The 23,187-nt window shown below is 42.1% G+C and overlaps 1 protein-coding gene across 4 annotated transcripts in view; it reads left to right on the top strand.

Moving 5' to 3' along the window:
• Positions 1-23,187, top strand: part of MIGA1 (mitoguardin 1) — a 62,694-nt gene that overhangs the window by 22,027 nt on the left and 17,480 nt on the right. For all 4 annotated transcript variants that reach the window (XM_039485952.1, XM_039485949.1, XM_039485950.1 and 1 more), the window contains one exon: positions 20,282-20,382. In XM_039485952.1, coding sequence (XP_039341886.1) covers positions 20,282-20,382 — 101 coding nt within the window. The remainder of the gene's footprint in view (positions 1-20,281; positions 20,383-23,187) is intronic.

Genomic DNA, 23,187 nt, shown 5'->3' with positions numbered 1-23,187 from the left:
TAAGTTTTACTTTCATGGTAGAGATTGCACTACAGTACTTGTATGAGGTGAATTGAAATACTATTTTTTAATTTTTACAGTGCAGATATTTGTAATAAAAAATATGAAGTGAGCACTGTACACTTTGTATTCTGTGTTGTAACTGAAATCAATATATTTGAAAATGTAGAAAACATCCAAAAATATCTAAATAAATGGTATTCTATTATTGTTTAATAGTGTGATTAAAACTTTGATTAATTGCCTTTTTTTTAATTTCACAATTAATAATTTAATTGTTTGACAGCCTGACAAAATAGCAGTTCTTGAGGACTCCTTTAAGATGGGTTAGGGAGGAAGTAGAAGCAACTTTAAAGAAAAAAAGTTACTTTTGCCTATAGGTTTCTCTAAAGTATTTGTGCAACATGTTGTAACAAGTTAAAATTTAGTTTTAGTTTACAGGTTCCTCCTTCTATTATTATAGATCTACATATACTTCATAATTTGTATGTGTTTACATATACTTGTAGTATACATTTACTAATGGCAGGAAGAACTGTACCAGACAAATAGCAAGTTTTCTGTGAGATAAATACTATTTTTCTGGCTGGAGTTGCACAGCATGAGGTTATATAAACTGATTATCAGAAGCAAATTTTGGCCCATATCTAACATTAAAATATTTTTTTCAGTAACCTTTGCCTGAAAAGCTGAAATAGAATGTCAATCTAGAATATGTGGCCTTGAAAGATAAAATTAGGAGAGGTTGTTTCTGAAGTGATAACTTGGCAAATTAACCTTGAAAACATCAGAGTACATTACACCTCCATTTTATTTTGATTCTCTACCTTTTAAAAAATAATACCAGAATGGAATATTACTGTATAAGTATTGCATAAAGCTATTGAAGTATGATGACTAATATTCTTTCAAAATAATCCACTGGCTAGTGCAAGAGTGCATGTTGGTATTAACATTACTTTTGTCAGCAGCATATTTTGAAGTGGAATCACTTGAGTGAAAATCTTAACTTTTTTCATGGCAAACATGCTAAATTTCTGCAATAACTTTTTTTTTCTTTTTGTTCGCAGTAGCTGGCATGATCTAGCCACTTCTGTTTGTTTTACATATATTATTGAAACCAGAGTTTTAATTTAAGTTCATTCTACTCTAGGGGACTGAAGTGTTTCAAAGCTTAACATTAGTTAAATGCTTCTAGTACAGTTAATTTCTGAAGCTAGTCAGTGTGGATGTGGTGACCAGCCAAGCTTGCCTAAGCCTGTGTGATGCCTCCATATAGGACACTCTACAACAGTTAATACCCACTGAAGCACTTGCCCTACTGTTCTCTATACATCAACCCTGACAGACTATAGCAACAGGTGTGTAGTTAGCAGCAGTATGATGCAGACATCTTGATTTAAAATATATAATTTATTTTTTCACTCTCTGACATGCATAGCTGCATATATAGTTGAGCTTGCTTAAATGTTTCCATTCTAAAGGGCTTCTTTCTTTACTTATAACTTTCTCAAACTTTCACTTTTCAGGCTTTTCTAATCTCTGCTCAGGGGCGAATGGAAAGTCATTCTGGAAAGTCAGAATAAAAACATGTTATGTTAAGAACAAAGACAACAGAGGGGGTAGAACTTTTCATTAAACTTTTTTTGGGGTGGGGCGGCGCGAAATATTTAGCTATTTATTGCATGTGAGAAGAAAGCTGAAATGCAGCACAGATTGGTTTTGGTTCGGATATGTCCATTTCAGTGGTCTGGGATTAATCCATTTTGATTTGATCAGATGTCCCTAGAGGATTTCCGGGCCATCCCCAGGCACGTTAACAGACTTTTCTAGTTGCTGTACTGGCCACGAATGCATCCCAAGTCCTCAGGGCAAATTAATCATTAAATGCTTGCTTTTAAGCCATGTTTTATATTTACAAAGGTACACTCACCAGAGGTCCCTTCTATGGCTTCATGATCCGGGATACCGCGTTGGGAGGGTATATCAGTCAGGGTGAGAAAAATATCCTGGCTGTCGGGGAGAACGGTGTGCTGTGTGCTGTCCTCAACCTTGTCCTCCTCATCTTCCCCATTGGCAAAATCCTTAGGCATGGTGACTGAGAGTACCCCATCATCCAAGTCCACGGACAGGGGTGGGGTAGTGGTGGTGGCTCCCCCCCCCCCCCCCCGAATTGCCTGCAGCTCAATGTAGAAGCAGCATGTCTGCGGCTCTGTCCCGGAGCTTCCGTTTGATTCTTCATTTTTCTGGTACGCTTGTCTCAGCTCCTTAAGTTTCACGCGGCACTGTGTTGAGTCCCTGTTGTGGCCTCTGTCCATCATGGCCTTGGAGATTGGCGTTCCGTCTTTTGGAACGGAGATCTGTTAGCACGGATTCATCTCCCCCATACAGCGATCAGATCCAGTACCTTCCGTCTGGTCCATGCTGGAGCTCTTTTTCGATTCTGGGACTGCATGGTCACCTGTGCTGATGAGCTCTGCCATGGTCACCTGTGCTGATCAGTTCTACACGCTGGGCAAACAGGAAATGAAATTCAAAAGTTCGCGGGGCTTTTCCTGTCTACCTGGCCAGTGCATCCGAGTTCAGATTGCTGTCCAGAGTGGTCACAATGGTGCATTGTGGGATAGCTCCCGGACGCCAATACCGTCGAATTGCGTCCATACTAACCCTAATTCGAACCGGCAATGTTGATTTCAGCACTACTCCCCTTGTCGGGGAGGAGTACAGAAATCAATTTTAAGAGCCCTTTATGTTGACAAAAATGGCTTCATTGTGTGGATGGATGCCGGGTTAATTCGATATAACGCTCCTAAATTTGACCTAAACTTGTAGTGTAGAACAGGCCTATGTTACTGATTTTTTTTCCCCTCCTTGTCTGCTTATCTACCTGGGGCAGCACAGCAGAGATCCAGGAAGGTGGCAGAGAGCTGCTTAACAAAGGAACAATAGGTAGTGCAGATTAATACCCTGATTCAGTAAGGTACTTACGCAAGTGCATAACTTTAACCGTGTGAATAGTCCCATTGCATGCTTAAGTACCTTGCCTTAGGGATAAGAAGACCTTTGAACTTCATGCCTGGTGAGAAGGATTCACTACCTAAAATCTCGGGCCTCCCTTGCGGGAGAGTGAGACTGGGAACTGGAGGAGGATGGGAGTTAACCCTATGGGGGAAATTAAAAGTTTTTCTCTGAGTGGAAGCCCTGTAATTAATCTTCCTCCCTCTTCCCCTCCCAAACTGTTTTTTTTTCTTTTTAGTGAGCTCTGTATCTGAATACATTAATTAACGTGCTATCAGACTGAATTTGAGTGGACAGATCGCTTCATAATTGCTGAGAAACAGCTCTGCACAAAAGTAAAGGAGGGACTGGATTCCAAAGCCTGTTTTTAAATAATGAAAAGAACAGCTAAGAAAAGGCAGTGACGTCTGAATCAGACGATTGTGGTATCTGGAAGTTATCATGGCACTCTGTTATAAAATTCCCAATCGACAGCCTAGATTTTTTTTTTAAAGTATTCGTGGAATCCAAAGTAGAGTTTGCTGTGGCCAAAATAGATTTGATGATTTCTAGGCTACAGGAAAACAGAATGAAGAGAGGGAAGGAAGAAACAAGAATAAACTATGTTGACAATCTATTTGAATTAACTGTGAAGGAATTAGACAAACACAGATGCCAAATCTCTGCTTTATTTCATCAAATTAAATTTAAGTATAGAAGCCAAATGATACACGAATTATTAGGCTTCAAAGCAAATGGAATGGCCAAAAGCCAGTCAAATTCTTCAGTAGATGTACTGGAATTTTTGGATTGGGATTTAAGAACATTAGTCTAAAATCAGACAGGACCCACTGATTGTTGGCTTCAGTGCCTAGCACAGGAAAAAAGCAGCACATGGACATTGTCTACCTACATAAATGTTTTAAATGTGACTTAAAGCTTGTGAAGGGAACAGGATCTTTTATGAAATAAAAATGTGCTGGCAGTTTGAAAGCAGGACTAAGAATTCACTCACTGGTATTGGGAGGCAACTTAGAATAAGTTATTTTATGATGTACTTTCTCTTGGAGTGCAAGTATGTCGGACAGCAACTAATTTAGAGATTTAGTACAGCTTAATTTGGGTTTACCACTGTTAAATTCCAAATTTGATTGTGTGATGACAGAGTAGCAAAGTGGAATGTTAATGGCACTAAACAAACAAATGCAAAGCATTTACTGTGTTGCCTGAACTCAACAAATGAGGAAGATGCTGTTATTCCAAGAATATTCCTGTTTGTAATATGTTTTAATAGCTCCACTACTCACTCTTTCATACATTTAAAATTGTGCAGGCGGCAAAGGAAAGGTATAATTGTCTAAGTTCTGCCGTTGAGCTTCTTCACAGAAGTTCAGCATGTTTAACTTCAAGACAGTATAGTATAAACAATTTTATTATTCAGAGATTATGGCACTGAACACATACAAGACTAACTTCTGGACATTAATTTACAGAATACCATATACCAAAACAGCAAGAAGCCTTATTGAGAGTCATTGGTAGAAGCTTATAACATGCAGGTGTGAACAAACAAATGTAATTTTCAAAACAGTCAAAGGAAAAGTGAGACCCTAAAAGGCCTCATTGTGTATGGACCACAAATTACCAATTTCAATAAAACTTGTTATATAGGTCAACTAGAGTTATTAAGTAACAAAGAAAAGGTATAAGCTCATATTTAATGTATGTGGGAGTGTGATCAGGTTTGTTTACTGAATATGGTTCTCTGAATAATCAAGGAGATGGGCCAAACTATTGTGGTGGTTTGGTCTTATTTTGAGGTTTTATTTTTAGGTTAATTATTAAAATAGCAGTATTTCTTCTAGGTTATTTAATCTTTATTTGTAGATAGTGGTAATTTGTCCAAGGAGCTAAAATGTAATTATACGTCAATTCAAAATATCAAACATAAGATTGTTTTTAAGCTTTAAAACATGAAGACTGTACCTGTAACTGGGGTGACAACCAGGCTGAGTGAGCTGTCAAGGATGCAAGATTTGAGTCTCTTGTCCTTCTTTTGTGCTAACAGTTGGAACTTTGTCAACTAAATGGGCCATTTGTGAGGAGGATATAACTTGGAGACTAGTGATTTTCTCTAAGGATTCTGGTGGGCTGCAAAGGGATGCTGTGCTGGTGATGAATGTGCTTTTAGAGAAATAAAATTTAGATACTACATGCAGATAATAGTTGTTACTTAAAATAATCCCATTGGTAACTCTGCTAAATCCTTGTTTGTTTTTTATTATTGTTACATGGCTTCATCTTCAGGGGATGTCTACTGAAGATTTACAAACTTCTTCTCTCAGGCAGATATGACTTTTGAAGTGAAATTGACCAGTTTATAGGTGAATCTTGACAATTTTAACTTGAATGCACCAATAGCCAGTTCCTACTTGACAGAACTGATTAATTTTTTCCAAACATTTACTTAATACCTTGATTAAAATTCCCAGGAGCTGTGTTTGAATCATGACTGTTGATGAAGGTAAATGAAGTTAAAGCTAGCTTTGGGATTTTTTTGGATTCCTAAGGGTACGTCTACACTACCGGACTATTCCGAATTTGCATAAACCGGTTTTGTAAAACAGATTTTATAAAATCGAGTGCACGCGGCCACACTAAACACATTAAATCGGTGGTGTGCGTCCATGGTCCGAGGCTAGCGTCAATTTCTGGAGCGTTGCACTGTGGGTAGCTATCCCGTAGCTATCCCATAGTTCCCGCAGCCTCCCCCACCCCTTGGCATTTCCGGGTTGAGATCCCAGTGCCTGATGGGGCAAAAATCATTGTCGCGGGTGGTTCTGGGTACAGCCTCACCCCTCCCTCCCTGAGCAGCAGACAACCGTTTCGCGCCTTTTTTTGCTTGGTGAACTGTGCAGACACCATAGCACAGTAAGCACAGCAAGCATGGACCCTGCTCAGCTCCATACCGCAATCGTGAATGTTTTAAACACCTCGCGCACTCTCGTGCAGTCTATGGTGAACCAGGACCTTGAATCCGAGGCGAGGAAGAGGCGGATACGGCAGCGCGGCGATGACAGTGATGAGGACGTAGACACAGAATTCTCTCAAACCGCGGGCCCCTGTGCTTTGGAGATCCTGATGGTAATGGGGCAGATTCTATCCATTGAACGCCGATTTGGGAAACAAGCACTGACTGGTGGGACCGCATTGTGTTGCAGGTGTGGGATGATTCCCAGTGGCTGCGAAACTTTCGCATGCGTAAGGGCACTTTCATGGAACTTTGTGACTTGCTTTCCCCTGCCCTGAAACGCCATAATACCAAGATGAGAGCAGCCCTCACAGTAGAGAAGCGAGTGGCGATAGCCCTGTGGAAGCTTGCAACACCAGACAGCTACCGGTCAGTCGGGAATCAATTTGGAGTTGGAAAATCTACTGTGGGAGCTGCTGTGATGCAAGTAGCCAAAGCAATCACTAAGCTGCTGCTACGAAAGGTTGTGACTCTGGGAAACGTGCAGGCCATAGTGGATGGCTTTGCTGCACTGGGATTCCCTAACTGTGGGGGGGCGATAGATGGAACCCATATCCCTATCTTGGCACCGCAGCGCCAGGGCACCCAGTACGTAAACCGGAAGGGGTACTTTTCAATGGTGCTGCAAGCACTGGTAGATCACAAGGGACGTTTCACAAACATCCACGTGGGATGGCCAGGGAGGGTTCATGACGTTCGCGTATTCAGAAGCACTACTCTGTTTAAACGGCTGCAGCAAGGGAATTACTTCCCAGACCAGAAAATAACAGTTGGGGATGTTGACATGCCTGTCGTTATCCTGGGGGACCCAGCCTACCCCTTGATGCCATGGCTCATGAAGCCATACACAGGCAGCCTGGACAGTGGTCAGGATCTGTTCAATTACAGGCTGAGCAAGTGCAGAATGGTGGTGGAATGTGCATTTGGCCGTTTAAAGGCACGCTGGTGCACATTACTGACTCGCTCAGACCTCAGCCAAACCAATGTCCCCTATGTTATTACTGCTTGCTGTATTCTCCACAATCTCTGTGAGAGTAAGGGGGAGACCTTTATGGCGGGGTGGGAGGCTGAGGCAAATCACCTGGCCACTGATTACGCGCAGCCAGACACCAGGGAGATTAGAAGAGCACACCAGGAAGCGGTGCGCATCAGAGAAGCTTTGAAAACGAGCTTCATCAATGGCCAGGGTACAGTGTGACTGCTGTGTTTGTTGATGAACACCCAACCCCCTTGATTGACTCAGTCCCTGTAAGCAACTCCCCCTCCCCCTTCGAGTACAGCTTACTTATGCAAATAAAGTCACTCATTTAAAAAGCATGAATTCTTTATTGATTCATTATAAAAAGAGGGAGAGAAGTAAGGGTGTGGTTTGGGAGGAGGATAGGAGGGATGGAGAAGGCCATTAAAAAAAAAAATTCAGAGTAACGACATCCTTCTGGTTGGGCTGTCCACGGGGGTGGAGTGGGCGGGTGCACGGAGCCTCCCCCCACGCGTTCTTACACGTCTGGGTGAGGAGGATGTGGAACATAGTGAGGGTTGAGGGTGGTTATACAGGGGCTGCAGCGGCACTCTGTGATCCTGCTGCCGTTCCTGAAGCTCCACAAGACGCCGGAGCATGTCAGTTTGATCACGCAGCAGCCCCAGAGTTGCATCCCGCCACCGCTGATCTTCCTGCCGCCACCGCTGATTTTCCTGCCGGTCTTCCTGCCGCCACCTCTCATCTCGGTTGTCCCTCCTGTCCTCACGCTCATCCCTCCTGTCCTCACGTTCACTGGCCTCTTTCCTGTAATTTGAAACCACGTCCTTCCACTCATTCAGATGAGCTCTTTCATTGCGTGTAACTTCCATAATATCTGAGAACATCTCATCTCGCGTCTTCTTTTTCCTCCGCCTTATCTGTGCTAGCCTTTGGGATGGAGGAGGGATGGTTGAAAAATTTGCAGCTGCATGAGGGAGATAAATATTTAGAAAGATACATTTTACAGAACAATGGTTATACTCTTTCACAGTGAACATCACTATTCACCTAGCACATGTGATTTCCCTACAAGGTCGCATTTTTCATCTTAATAGTGAGTGCTTGCAGCTCTGGAGTTACAGATCTCACAGACACAGGTCCAGGCATCAGAATTCAGCTTGCATGCGGCCATGGTAAGCCACTGTCTCAGTGATTTACCCCTCCCCCCCAACGCATGGCTAATACCACGCTAGCTCCCTGCTAATCAACAACCTTCCCCCTCCCCACCACCCACTGCGTGTCTGGTAGCTTGGGGAAGATCGCCGGTGACCAAACACAAAAGATCATCGGCATTTCACTCCTCCCCTCCCCCCGCTTCGCTACGTGCAGGAAAGTGTTTTTTTTAAGCTGCTGCATTCCACAAACCCAGTAGAAAAATGGCCACCCCCCTTACTTAAATTCCTGATTTTTAACCAGGTTATCCTGAACGATATCACTTTGCTGAGGATAACAGAACAAGATAAAGAGCGGATGCTTCTTGAATGCCAGCAGTCACCGGGACCATACGCTGCTATGCTTTGCCACGCAATGATACCTGATTACTTGCTACATGCATGGCATGGTAAAGTGTCCTACCATGGTGGGCGGAACAAGGCTGCCTTGCCCAGAAACCTTCTGCAAAGGCTTCTGGAGTACCTACAGGAGCGCTTCATCGAGATGTCCCTGGAGGATTTCCTCTCAAGTCCCGGACATGTTAACAAACTTTTCTAAGTAACTATACTGTCTGCGAATGCATCCCAAGTCCTCAGGGCAAATCAATCATTAAAAAAGGCTTGCTTAAAAAACAATGTTTGCTATTTGCAAAGGTACACTCACCAGAGCTCCCTTCCATGGCGTCATTGTCTGGGATAGTGGCTTGTGAGGGCTGGGAGGACGGTAATTCCGTCAGGGTGATAAAAAGCTCCTGGCTGCTGGGGCTCACGGAGTGCTGTGTGCTCTCTGCTAGGTCTTCCTCCTCTTCTTCATCTTCATCTTCCCCGTCTGCATAATCCTCAGCCATGGCAGAGATTACAACCCCCACCTCGGAATCCACGATCAGGGGTGGGGTACTTGTGGCGCAGCCCCCTAAAATTGCATGCAGCTCAGCATAGAAGCGGCATTTTTTTTTGACCTGCCCCGGACCTTCCGTTTGCTTCTTTGGTTTTCTGGTAGCCTTGTCTGAGCTCCTTATCTTTCACTCTGCACTGCACTGAGTCCCTGCTGTGGCCTTTATCCGTCATAGCCTTAGAAATTCTTTCAAATACTTTTTCATTTAGTCTTTTGGAACGCAGTTCTGTTAGCACTGAATCCTCTCCCCAGATAGCGATCAGATCCAGTACCTCCCGTGCAGTCCATGCTGGGGCTCTTTTACGATTCTCAGGAGACTGCATTGTTACCTGTGCTGATGAGCTGTGCGTGGTCACCTGTGATGATGAGCTCTCCACGCTGGGGAAGCAGGAAATGAATTTCAAAAGTTCGCGGGGCTTTTCCTGTCTACCTGGCCAGTGCATCCGAGTTGAGAATGCTGTCCAGAGCGGTCACTGGTGCACTGTGGGATACCGCCCGGAGGCCAATACCGTCGATCAGCGGCCCCACTAACCCTAATCCGATATGGTAATACTGATACTAGCGTTACTCCTCTCGTTAGGGAGGAGTACAGAAACCAGTTTAAAGAGCCATTAAAATCGATATAAGGTGCCTCCTAGTGTGGACGGTTGTGGCGTTAAATCGGTTTTACGCTCCTAAAACCGATTTAAACGTCTAGTGTAGACCAGGCTTAAGTGACATCAGATGCCCAAAGAGCTATGGTAATAATGACCATTTCATTTGTGACTGGCTAGAATGCTGTGCCCTATTCTGTTGAAATTGGATCTTGACAGTAATCGCTAAGTAGTCTCTTAAGGTGCCACAAGGACTCATTGTTGTTTTTGCTGATACAGGCTAACATGGCTACCACTCTGAAAGTAATCCATTTGTGACTTCAGGGTTTGATTATTGCAGCGCATTTCTAGGTGTGAAGCTACACATGAGAAAGTTGACGGATACAAAACACAGCAGCCCATCTGCTAAGCCACATACTTCACTGTGAGCGCATCAGCTCCAATCTCTGTATTCACCCTCCACTCTCTGCACTGGCTTCCCATTGAATAAAGTCCATTATAAGGTCTGTGTCTGGATCTTCAGAGTTGTCCAAGGGATTGGCTATAGTTACCTATCAGCTCCCCTGTCCTACCCCCCTGTAACTTATCAGTGCAACTATATTCCACTGGAACTATGAAACTGAGAAGCCAAGAGGAGAGAATTATGAGTTCAAGTCACAGAACTTTCAGCAAGAGACTTAAACTATGCAACTTGATACTAAGATGATAGCAACAAGCCTCATGGCATTCAGAACTAGATACAAAGCTCCATCTCTCTGGCCTGCCAAAAGCTCTTTATGCACATGTTCCTTCTTTCACTAATACATACACAAAAATAAAATCCCCAAACTCATCCCCAAAAACCTTATGAACCATTCTCCCCCATTTCTTATACAGAGTGGGGGCTGAGAAAGATGTTTATATTTTTAAATACTTTGCAGTCTCATAATGGGACCTGTTACCCATATGGATGTTGAGGGGACTCTGTTAATTGGAACCAGAGCTACCTATGAAGAGTCCAGGCCCCTTCTCTTTTGAGAGTATGATGTGTCAGTGCTCACGCTGTTACAGGACCATATAAGTACATAGACATAAGGCAGATTCTACAATAACTTGTAACCATTTCTTTAGAATTTTCAATAGCCTTTATTCTAGTTTTAAGTCAACTTTAAATTTTAGAGCACTTTGACAAGATCAATATACTTTTATAGTAATTTTTGTCATCAGAACATCTGCTAATTCTACATCATCCTCTTTACAAAGATATCATGATCTCAAAAAAGCTATTGCTTCTAAAATAGTAATATGTTGGAAGCATATAAACTAACTAGCATTACTTTCTTTAAGATATTAGGCTAAAGCTATTGGAGAACTTAGGACTAGCTTACTGGCAAATGTGGTCTGTAGTTAGTATGTTCTTCAAGCAGCTATTCATTCCTAGACTCTCATTGTGCTACTGTCTCTTTTCTCGTGTTCTCATATCTAGGAATGTTCTCGTAACACTTGCACAGTGTACACTTCAGCTGTAATTTAATTTTTACCCTAAAATTTTCAGAATGTACCCTTCTTGTAGTGTGTTGAAGGTGTTAAGCACCTGCTTAGCTGATGGAGTTTTGGAGGTTAAGAGCAGCAATAGGAAGCCAGGAATATCTGACCAGGCAGGGTTTTTTGGTTTGTAAAGACTGATTTTCGAGTGGTCATATGTCACTTGCCAGAAGACTTAATTTTCTATCACTCAGTAGTTAATACTTTCCTTTTGAATTGGTTTGGTGTTACCATCCTATGAATTTGCCATTCTTGATAAATAACAGTAACAGGAATATGCATTTTCTGTGTTTAAAACTAAAAAATTTAAAATTTAAAAAATACTTTGTTGAAACCATGCACACATGTCAGACAATTCAGAATTCTCATTCCTACTATAAATGTAAGTCAGCCAAGTTACGCGCACACATGCATTAGAGAAGGAATATTACAGTAATACAGCATTAGCAAAGAAACTTCTGTTTACTGAAGTCTGTAAGCTTATTTTAAAAGGTGAATTTAAATAAAAATTAAAAGAAACAATGTCTACAACAAAATGTGTCCTCAGTCATCACTATAGAGCTACTCTTTGTCTGGGAGGATAGATCATGTTCTAATTATCTGGGTCACTGTGTTATCTGAGTGCTAAATACCATATTTTAGGATCACAAAAATCTTCTATTCGGGTCTTTAGTTTACCCCTTATACTATCTCCAGAGACCACCACTGTAACTGAACTATCTTGCAAGGAGTACTAGAGAGTAACTTTGTCTACGCTCTTCTCTTTCTATCAACATCACATATAACAACTTTGAGGATACTAAAGCTGAGGGCTACCACAAAGTGTTGTTGCAACATTTTGTTGCATCAACCTACAATGAAGGCTGGAAGTTGCGAGTGACTTTGATAAGTCAGCAGATGAGCTTGTTAAATTGCCATGCCAGCTGCTCAGTGTGGATAGCTTGAATGGGCTGTATCTGAAAGTTAGGGCAAAATCTTTTTACTTACATAACATGTCTTGCTATTACAGTTTGTGTTGGTTTGTACATATTTTTAAATAAGGAAATCAACTGGCACATAGAAATAGCATTTTTGTGAAAAGGTCAAATAACTTACCATCTAGGAAAGGTATGTAAATTGCTAATAAAACTAGTAACAGGTCTCTGAAAGATTTTGACAAACATAAAAACCTTTCCTAAAAATGAATGACTGTATAATTTCAAACATATTATGTCTGGTAGACTGTTATTTACCAACAGATCAACTTTTAAAAAGTAATTTAACAAAACTTACTGTTTCAAAATAAAACTTTCAAAAACGCCTACATTCCACTTTCAGCGTTCCTAGGTGTGTTAACAATTTTTTATCTTCAGTGTCTGAAAAGCAAATAAATCATTTGCCAAAATTATTGTTCCTAGTGGTATAGTCTGTTCAAAAGTGTGCATAACAAAGACTAAGGTTCAGGACTGTTTGAACTTTTAATTTCAGCCTTCAACTCCTCTTAACTGTAACTCCACTCACTCTCGTAAGGGTCCCCAAAACTTTTCCATAGCATGAACTCCATTATAACAGAGGGATTGGCTTGTGACACTGCTTCCATGATTCACAGTTTCACAGACTATTTCCCCTTCCATTCAGAATTCCATAACCAGAGCCCAATGTATGCTACAGCAAGCCAGGCCTAAACTCTGCAGCCAAGTCTCTAGAATCAATGGGAATTTGGTGCAGCAAACTGAAAATTCTCTGGCTGTTTCATTTACATTAGGAACTATTTTTAATAAGTTCTGTTTATACATGTTCCTATTTAATCAATTAAGCGGCCCTCGTGTTGTGATGAGACATGATCTATGTAATTTAATGTCAAGGTTAAAATTTGTAGTTTTCGAAGTGCTGAAGATTTTTATATTGACTCATGATTACATACTAGTCATCAGAGACTAATGGGAGGTTTTGGCAGCCGGGTAAAGATGCATTTGTGGCTTTTACCACAGAGAAGTTATGGGAGACCTGATAGGATTATGAGATAAGCATATAGCAGGCCTTAGGCCAGGGGTTCTCACAACAAATGTTTTGGTGGCCTCAGAGTGCCACCAAATAATAATGTATGGTTGTCTCTAGTCCAGGGGTCGGCAACCTTTCAGAAGTGGTGTGCCAAGTCTTCATTTATTCACTCTAATTTAAGGTTTCGCGTGCCAGTAATACATTTTAACATTTTTAGAAAGTCTCTTTCTATAAGTCTAATATATTACTAAACTGTTGTATGTAAAGTAAATAACCTTTAAAAAAAGTTTTAAAGGTTCATGTAAAATTAAATTAAAATGCAGAGCCCCCTGGACCGGTGGCCAGGACCCAGGCAGTGTGAACGCCACTGAAAATCAGCTTGCGTGCCATAGGTTGCCTACCCTTGCTCTAGTCATTACTGGACCTAAACAGAATAGCAACACAAATAAGATGCTTTGCGTGTTCTTGTCTTTTTGCTGTTGTTTCTTTTGCTTTTTTCATTGCTTTTTTTTTTTTTTTAAAGACTCGTTAGCTAGTAAGTCTGCTGCTGAGAAGTGATATTTGTATGTTTGTTAATATCACTTTTCATAGCAGACTTATTCAGCCCTGGCAAGTCCTGGGACAAATTAAGCCCTGGATGGGGAGATGAGCATGGAGGCAGCAGGGTAAAGGGACAAAGGTGGGGGTGGTGAGCCTGGGGCTGGAGCCACATGGATGGAGCCTGAAGCCCTGGGGCCAAAGCCTGCTCTCCTCCCTCTTTCCCCCCCCCCCCCCCAGGAAAGTGGGGAATTCACCAGCTCCCTGCATCTCCAGCATTTGTATCTCTGGAGCGATGCAGGGCTGAACCCCTGCTGGCGGCCCTGGGAGAGGGGCAACTGCTTTGCTCGCTTCCCCCCAAATCACAGCCCAGGAGGCTGTGGCCACAAGAAAAGCCCCTGGTGGCTGCATGCGGTCATGGTGGCAGTATTTGGGAAATGCTGCCTTAGGCTTTATCTACACTTAAGGTAGGTCTACACTTACCTGCCGGTTCGACTTCTCGGAGTTCGAACTATCGCGTCTAATCTAGACGCGATAGTTCAAACTCCGGACGCGCTCCCGTCGACTCCGGAACTCCACCGGAGCAGGTGGCGGAGTCGACGGGGGAGCCGCGGACTTAGTTCCCGCGGCGTCTGGACGGGTGAGTAGCCCGAACTAAGGTACTTCGACTTCAGCTACGCTATTCGCGTAGCTGAAGTCGCACCTTTCGACCCCTTAGTGTAGACCAGGCCTTACACTGCTACAATGGCACAGCTTCCGTGCTGCAGCTGCACTGCTATGGCGATGTAAGTGTAGCCACTCACTACAGCAAGGGGAGGGGTTCGCCAATCACTATAGTTAATCCACCTCCCCGAGAGCTGGATTCTTCTGTCAGCCTAGTGCCATCTACACCAAGGGTTACATTGGCTTAACTTTTTAGTGTTAGACCTAGCCTGATTCTTATTTACACAAAGGCTGCTTTACCCAGATCTTTGTGTAAATGAGAATCAGGCCCTATCTAAGTGTTTCTGCTAAAGGGATCAGCTGTGAAATGATTAACGTTAACACTTTCAATGTCAGCAGAGGTTTCAGAGCTCACCTCACTGAGGTGAATGTGACACTTCACATCTCTCAGACCAATTGTAACAGTCTGTCTACAGACTCAGGAAGATCTGGAAGATAACACTGACTTGGCTTGCAATTAGCTCGTGATTTAGAGCAGTTCTCAACCTTTCCATACTACTATACCGTTTCAGGAGTCTGATTTGTCTTGCATACCCCAAGTTCAGGGCCAGCTCCAGGTAGGGTGACCAGATAGCAAATGTGAAAAATCGGGATGGGGGTTGGAGGTAATAGGACCCTATATAAGAAAAAGACCCCAAAATCGGGACATTTGGTCAGCCTGGGGCAGCACATTGTAAGGGGCGGCATTCCGGCCAATCTTGGGCCAGCATGGTCCGGCCGCCCTGCCGTGCCGCCGGGCTCCCCAGGATGCGCCATTCCCCGCCGCCTGCACCGGCCTCCGCCTCCCGTGCCGCTCTGAGCCCGGCCCAGCCGAGCTGCCTTTAAAGGAGAGGCTGAGCCAGCACCTCCTGCAGCACCTGGGGACTCCTCCTGCCCGGTCAGGGGAGACACCCCAAGAGCGGAGGGGGGAGCCCCTCTTGCCATGCTGCGACCGGGCTGCAGCGCTGCCCTTCATCCCCCTGTGAGCCGCCTTGACCGCTCTCCATGTGCTCCCTGCTGGTTTTTTGGTGGGTTTTTTTTGGCAGCCCTGCCCAAGTTTCACCTCACTTAAAAATGACTTGCATACAAAATCTAAATATACAAATGTCACAGCACACTATTACTGAAAAATTGCTTACTTTCTCATTTTTACCATATAATTATAAAATAAATTGATTGGAATATAAATATTGTACTTACATTTCAGTGTATAGTATATAGAGCAGTATAAACAAGTCATTATCTTCATGAAATTTTAGTTTCTACTGACTTTGCCGGTACTTTTTATGTAGCTTGTTGTAAAACTTGGCAGATATCTAGATGAGTTGACGTACCCCTGGAAGACCTCTGCGTACTCCCGGGGTACCCGTACCTCTGGTTGAGAACCACTGATTTAGAGGTTTTCTTTAACAACCATGAGGGATAGAAACTATTTTTAAACTGAAAGTTTAGATTATGGAACACAGTTCTGTGGTAAGGATCAATTCTATGGAAAATTCTTCAGCCAAACTACATCTACATGCAGCCTTGCCTTTAACATCCGTATTACAGCTATAGCAGTCGCTTATGTGGAAAAGTAATATAAAAAAAAAGCATTTAATGTATTTTTAGAGGAGTATTAATGCAAATTATGAGCTAGAAATAAGGAGGAGGCAGAATCGTTTTACCAGCCTGCTTTCGGTAGACCTTCAGCAAGTGCTTTACAGGCCACCAGTGGTCTACAGTTGAGTCTGAGAACCTCTGAGTTTGTCTACCCTACCAAGTTTTGTTGACAAAACTTACGTTGACACCCAAAAGTTGACAAAACAAATATCGCCAAAGGGTGTTCCCGCTCGCTCCCTCTGTCGACAGATCATGTCCACATTGGGGACACCATCATCGACAGGGTGAGCAATGCACAGTGGGTATGTATCCCACAGTGCAGTGTTGTGGGAAGGAAGAGCTGATCGGTGCGCATTCTGGGATTCTCTCCAAGTTCTTCCACAGCTGCCTCAACTGCTAAGCGCAGCATCATGAGTAGCTCTGTGAGCTCTCTGTGCTGAGGAATGGCAAAGCAGCACAGCAGTCTGCCTGCTTCTGTGTTCCTAGCGCAGGGCAGAACAGGAGCATTCCAATGATTTGCTCTCCGTTTGCTCCCCAAACGGAGTAGTACACAGATACTTCCCAGAGTGCATGCCTGCAGGGCAGCAGAGATCAAAACACTGAGCAGAGTAATCAGGGCAGGCATTGTGGGATACTGGCGGAAGCCAGTTCTGTCGACAAAATAATCAGCAGTGTCTATACTGGCTCTTTGTCAACAATAAAGGAAGGGGAAAAGACAAGTCTCTTGTAGGGGTGGAAGTTTTTTGTCACCAAACTGGGCATTTTTTGTGACAAAAGTCCCATTGTAGTGTGTATGCTCTTGCTGTTTTGTCGCTAAAAGGCAGTTTTTGGTGACAAAACTTGCCAGTTTAGACAAGCCCTCTGCTGTCCCAGCTCCCCAATTTCCAGTACAATATATGATTGTTTCGTGATGCTTAGACAATCCACCTGGATGTTGTAATGGTTTTGTTTTCTTATCTTTAAGAAGTGATAGGCTAGCAGAGAGAGAGAACACACAATTGAAAACAATTAGAGTATCTGACAATCACTGCTTTAATATGTGTGTGACACTACGCCCCATATTCTTCATAGAGATATTGTTGTGATATGAATATGGCATGACTAAGTTGGTATCATTGGAAAGGTTATGATTTACTGAATACGATTTTCCTATTTGTGTGTATGTATCAGTTTTGTATCTAAAGTTAGCAATATGGACTATGTATCAATTGCAAAAGTGTTTGCACCTGGGGAATGCCCACCAGACAAAAAGCAATTAGGCTGGCTGGTTAGTCAAGGGGCCATTAAGGAGAACAATAGGACTTTGAAGATGCTAATCTCCCACCTTCCTGAGAAGCTTCCTGGGATGCTGCTTTGACACTGCAGGGTCATGTGATCATGTCACCTGGTACTGGACCCCATCTTGGCCTGCTAGTATTTTTCCACTAATAGGGAATGGGGACCAAGCTGGGAAACAAGGATTCCTGCCTTATGTAAATCCTATTTAAGGCAGGGTAGTGAGTTAATCTAGGTTGGTTCTTCACTGAATCCCCACCCAAGATGACTGCTGAAAACACCTAAGACTCATCTGGGGAAGAAAGCACTGGACCCAGGCAAGAAGGTGTCTGGCCTGTGAAAGGAATATCTGGAGTTCTAAGCTGCAATTAAGAAGGGTTTGTCTACAAGAAACTCTGCAACATGCTTAAAACAACATTTAGGGTGAGAAATTACTACTTGTAGCCAGTTTCTTTAGTGTATTACGCTTAGTTTGCGTGTTTGCTCAGCAATCTGCTTTGATCTGTTTGCCATCTCTTATATTCACTTAAAATCTGTCCTTTGTAGTTAATAAGCTTGTTTTTGTTTTCTACAAACCAGTTTGTGCAATTCATAAAAAAGCTGTGCATATCTTCTGCCACATTGAGGAAAGGAGCGAATGTCATGAGCTTACACTGTACAGTTTTCTGTGCAGGACAAGACAATTTTGGATTTACACTCCAGAGGGAGTGTGCACGTGAGTGCTGGACAATTCCCAAGCTGAGTTTTCCCACTCTCAGCTGATCTCAGTGTGTCTGTCTTTCTCCAGCTGAGTGTGTCCCTACTTGCGTCTGTGCTGGAGGAGGCTTGAGGGCTTGGCACAGCAGGACAGGGTGAGGGAGCCCAGGCTGGTGGAACAGGCAGTCTCAGTGGTACCCCAGTACATCAAGTGGCACTCCCAGCGGGGGACTCCGTCACAATGCATAATAGTGAAGTTGTGGTTTAAAGTTGGATTCAGTCTAACTGACTGAATGCAGTATAGCAATATCTAAGAAAGTTTTTGTCCCAACTTTGATGTAACACGGGTTAACGTATAGCGCGGTAGCAGCGGGGCTCGGGCGGCGTTTTAAAGGGTCCGGGGCTCCGGCGAGCCCAGGGCCCTTTAAATCACCGCCCGAGCCCCGCCGCTGCTACCCCAGGGCTGTGGCAGTGGGGCTTGCCAGCAATTTAAAGGGCCTGGGGCTCCCCACAGTGGCTGGAGTCTGGAGCTCTTTAAATCACCGCCAGAGCTCTGCTGCCCCTACCCCGATATAACAGAGTTTCAGCTATAATGCGGTAGGGATTTTTGACTCCTCACGACCGTGTTATAGTGGGGTAGAGGTGTATTTTCCTTGGGTCTTCTCAAAGACAGATATTTAGTTTAATATTGTTAGTTTATTGATATCTAGTGTATAATTGTTGAGTTGCCATTGTAAATCTATAACAATTACAGAAATGATAATGTGGATTGTAGCATTTCAACTGATGAGTAAACCATTCCAGTAAAACTGGCATACAGCCACTTTGCTATATAATAGTGTTTTTTATAAAGTATAACCATAGTAACTGATCTGGATGACATTGGATAGCTGGTTGTTGCTGACTGCTGGAAATAAAACAGACTTTTTAGCAACACATGTGTAATGTTTGAAGGTAAAGTAATCCAAGATAAATGCCTGTGCTCTGTTGAGAGTGCAGTATGAAGTACATCAAGCCAAGATTTGACTAAATGACTTATGAATCTAATCCTTCTGTGAAAGTGCTTCTGCATGATGAAAACAAAACCATATACGCTGGCAGTGTGTGCAGCAATTGTTGAAATCTGAAAAAAGTTAAATGCAAATTGAAAGGATTTGTATTGCACATTAATAGAATGTGATATTAGTGGAAAATATAGGCTTTGTTGAAGTTTTTAAAAATCATAATGCTGCTAGAAATTTTTCTGGGTGTGTTTATTTCACTGAAGAGCATTGGGGGGAGATAGGAGGGGTGGGTGGAGGTTTACATTTTCCCTTGCAGTTCCCTTTTAAGAGCATGAGAACCAGAAAATAAACTGATTTTACTCTGGTTACTGTCCAAGCTGAGTGAAATGGAAAAACTACAGAATTGGGATAATTTAAAAAACAAAAATGCCCCTCTCCCCCAACTGGTTTAACTAGAATTATAGTTTTCTTTTTCTTTTTTTAAATGATCAGTACAACTGAGATCACACTGAATATTGGTCACATTATAAAAAAATTGTGAAGGATATGTATATTTAAAATATTACAAAAATGAATGGAAATAAAAACCTGAAGTAATAAGGTGCATTAAGTATTTCTAGGCTTCTTATATTTTGAAGCTCATAGGATGTACCTAATTGGGTGTTTTAAAAGTTGTTAAAATTCACTTACTTTTTAAAAAAAACTATACCACACATAACATGTCCTGATTACAAAAAAAGCTTTTATTTGACATTTTGTAAGGTTTAAAGTCTTAGTTGATTATTTAAATTAGTTTAGTGAAGTAGTAGATGTTTGAGGAGAGAAAAAGAGCCTGAGAGGACAAAACCCATAAGGCATCTTTGGATCTTTCTTGCTGTTTTTTTCACGGGAAGTCTCGTATATGGCAAAAGAAGTTGGTGTGTATAAAGCCATCCTGCAAATAAAAACTGGGAAAAAACCCCAAATATTGTGTGTGTTGGGGAGAAGAGTAAGGGTTTAGTTTGGTAACTTTTTACTCTTCTAGCTGTATGCTGTAGCTTTCTAGGTACCTCAACAAAATAAATGTGATGCTAAAACTGTAAAGTTTTCAATGCATTCATTATATCAAAATTTGCTTAAACAACTTTTATATAAAAGATGTATGACATCTTATTGTTACAAAGTTAAAAGGAAAGCCTTCTTAAAAAATGCCATTTAAATTCAAGACTTGTACCTAAATCAATAGACTGTCAAAGAAAATGACAAACTGGTAAATTGATTTCTTTTCATTTTTAAGATAAAGATACCGATATAACGGTGAAGAATACTACAGAAGATTTCTGTCTGCGAGATACACTGAGCATTGCATCAACAGACTCCTTTGTTTCAGCAGCTGAGGTAAGAGTCGGAAGGATTTTTTCTATAACCATACTAGAATCTCTCTTTCATGAAAAATAAATAGATTACTAATGTTTCTTATTTCTTACTGTAAATTAAAAGTTACTAATTTTTGCAGGGAAAATAAATTGCATCTTACATGAAAAAAAGCCTCCCCTTGCAGACAACTTCCTAGTTTTTTTTTTTTTTTTTTTTAACCTTGGACCAATGGAATCACAATCACACTAATTCCTGTCCTCTTTGTTTTGCTTTCAAAACTGTCATTTTAGTGCTTTTTTGGTCACTAGCGGCACATTCCATGAGTTATCCATTCTTCTAAAAATGAATTGCTAACCAGTGTAAACAACCATCCTTCTGGGTGTCCGAGCTGGATATCTAATGAACACCTATAATGGTTCTGATTACTGAGGAAGCAAAATTAGATGGAACGGTACCAACCATCTAAATAACTGTATTATTTCCCCCCTGCCACTTATCCATAATCTAAAGGTTTTGGGGGAAGATGCTTCCCTTGTGAAATGAATTTTCTGAAATGGATTGCAATTAAACTCTTGATCATATGTAACAATCCAAAATTCCCTGAGTTTGAAATCTCAAAGTAACTTACAGTGCTATGATGAAAAGTAATTTCTAACAAGGAATATATCTCCTGTGACTAGTTGCCCTTTCCTGGAATTTGGAGAAGACTATCCAAGGTCCCTTCAGATGAGTGAGTGCTGTCAATTCAAGAGGATACAGAAAAAATAAGATACCCCATCATCTCCCATTTTTTTACATAAGCTTTCCTACTATTTAAGCAGATATGCAGAGAGAATGCAGTCTGTTATCTTGTGTCTGCTTGGTAACAGGCAGGGGACACAGTTTTTCAGTAAGAGAGATTGATATGTTTTGTGGGGGAGATTCTTCCTATCCTGAGCCTAAAGTGACTCAGTCTCCTTAAGAAACACTGTTATAACTGGCAAGAACAATAGCCCTGACTGTTGCCTTTCTAAATTGTCAAGGTAGTCTCACCATCTTGATATTCTAAAGCCACTAAAGGTATGTCTGCACTTCAGTAAGGAGGTGAGATGGTAGCACAGTAGGCATAAACACAAGCTAGCGCTGAACAAGCTAGCTCACTAACTAAAAATAGCAGTGAAGATTCAGTGGCATGCGCTTGCCACTTGAATATGTATCCAGGGTGCCATGCAGGCTTGTATTTGAGAGACTGATCTGTGCCACTGCCTGTGTTACTGTCGCTTCACTGCTGTTTTTAGTAAGCTAGATCAGGTATGCTTACCTGTGCTACAGTCACACCTCCTGAGTGCAGTGCAGAAATACCCATGGTGCCAGTTCTGATTCCCTTCCTCCCAAAAGCGCAGAAAATGGTGTAAGGTGCTCTCTTCCTGTTCAGTTGCCTTGGCCACTTAGCAATCATACCCAGAATATCGTGACCCCTCCCAGTGATATTCATTTGGGGATGCTACTTGTTACTTCCCTAGGAATGAAATTTCTGTTGGAAGAGGAAGTCCTTTGCCACTTCCTTGATCTTCAGAAGTTCATAGGAAACTACAGATTTATCATTCAGAAGTGTATTGGGATATATTTCATTTCCCCACAGTTGTTTTGTGGGAATAAACACCTTCAGGGCCTAGTTCTAGTTCAATCCAGGTTGAGTAGTCCCACAAATAAGGAATGCATACTAAAAACAAAAAAACAATAAAGGACTACCCACCATGAGTCAAATGGTGTCTGATTACATGAGCCTCGTTGCTGTGGAAACACATTTGAAGCCTGGTAAATGAGAAACATCTTTATATGAATACCCTAGAGAGGAAGGTGATGAAGGCCCTTTGATGTTTAAAAGTGACTACAAAGTGTATAAATGGTGTTTTCAGCATTACATTTGAAATATCAGAACTTGCCTCCTCTACACCTCAACCTGCAAGAGGATTTTGATAGTCTTTAGAGGGTCTAGAACAACATAGCTGTAGGTTGAAACCTGAGCTGCCGTATTCCCAGCCCCTAACCATGGGGGAAGGGGATGTTTCGTCTTTACCTCAGGTACAGTTGTCCCAGATTTCATCGTCCCCAAAGTTGTCTAGAGCAAACCAGAGGTAACTCTGTGAGCTGAAGTTACTAATGTTTTTGGAGGGGTTACTATTTTGGAGACATCCAACACAACTGGGGGGACGGGGGGGTTGAATTGTCTTTTATACATCTTAAAAGCCTCACTTTTTAAAATTAAATAAAAAAATTCAGAGATTTAATAGTTCACCTTTCAGGCAGCCCAGTTTTGGGAAACCAATCTTATTTGATGTGATGCCCCTGGCCCGGTCATATGTGGGGTTTGAACTCGAGACTTCTGGATCTAGAAGTGTGAGCCGCCACAGCTTGAGCTAAAGGATCTGGTTCGTTAACTTATTGGCAGTATCATACTCTAGTATCTTCATGTGGTCTAATCATAAGAGAGGGGTGAAGAATTAAACTCTGTTAATGTGGGTTATCTAATTCACACACACGCATGGACTTTAAAAAAAGGATATATTTCCAAACTAGGCAACAAGGCAGCCATCTTTTCTGATAGATGAACCTGCACTTATTTCCAGTAGAAGCTTGTCCTGTCTCTGGGAAGAGAAACACTTTAAAAAAAAATGTGAGGCAGTCTGTTGTTCATATAGGAGAATTAACAATTATTGCTTCTCAGTGTATTTCCGCTGTTGGTAGAGATCACCAATTGTGATCACCAAGTAGTAGGTTGTTTTCTTCATGGGCTTGGAATGAACCACAAGTTTCTACATTCTGCTCCTGGGTATGGAGTCTACT

This window comes from Mauremys reevesii, linkage group 8 (genome assembly GCF_016161935.1).
Source record: "Mauremys reevesii isolate NIE-2019 linkage group 8, ASM1616193v1, whole genome shotgun sequence".
Taxonomy (NCBI): Eukaryota; Metazoa; Chordata; order Testudines; family Geoemydidae; genus Mauremys; species Mauremys reevesii.
This window is presented reverse-complemented; position numbering and strand designations above follow the sequence as displayed.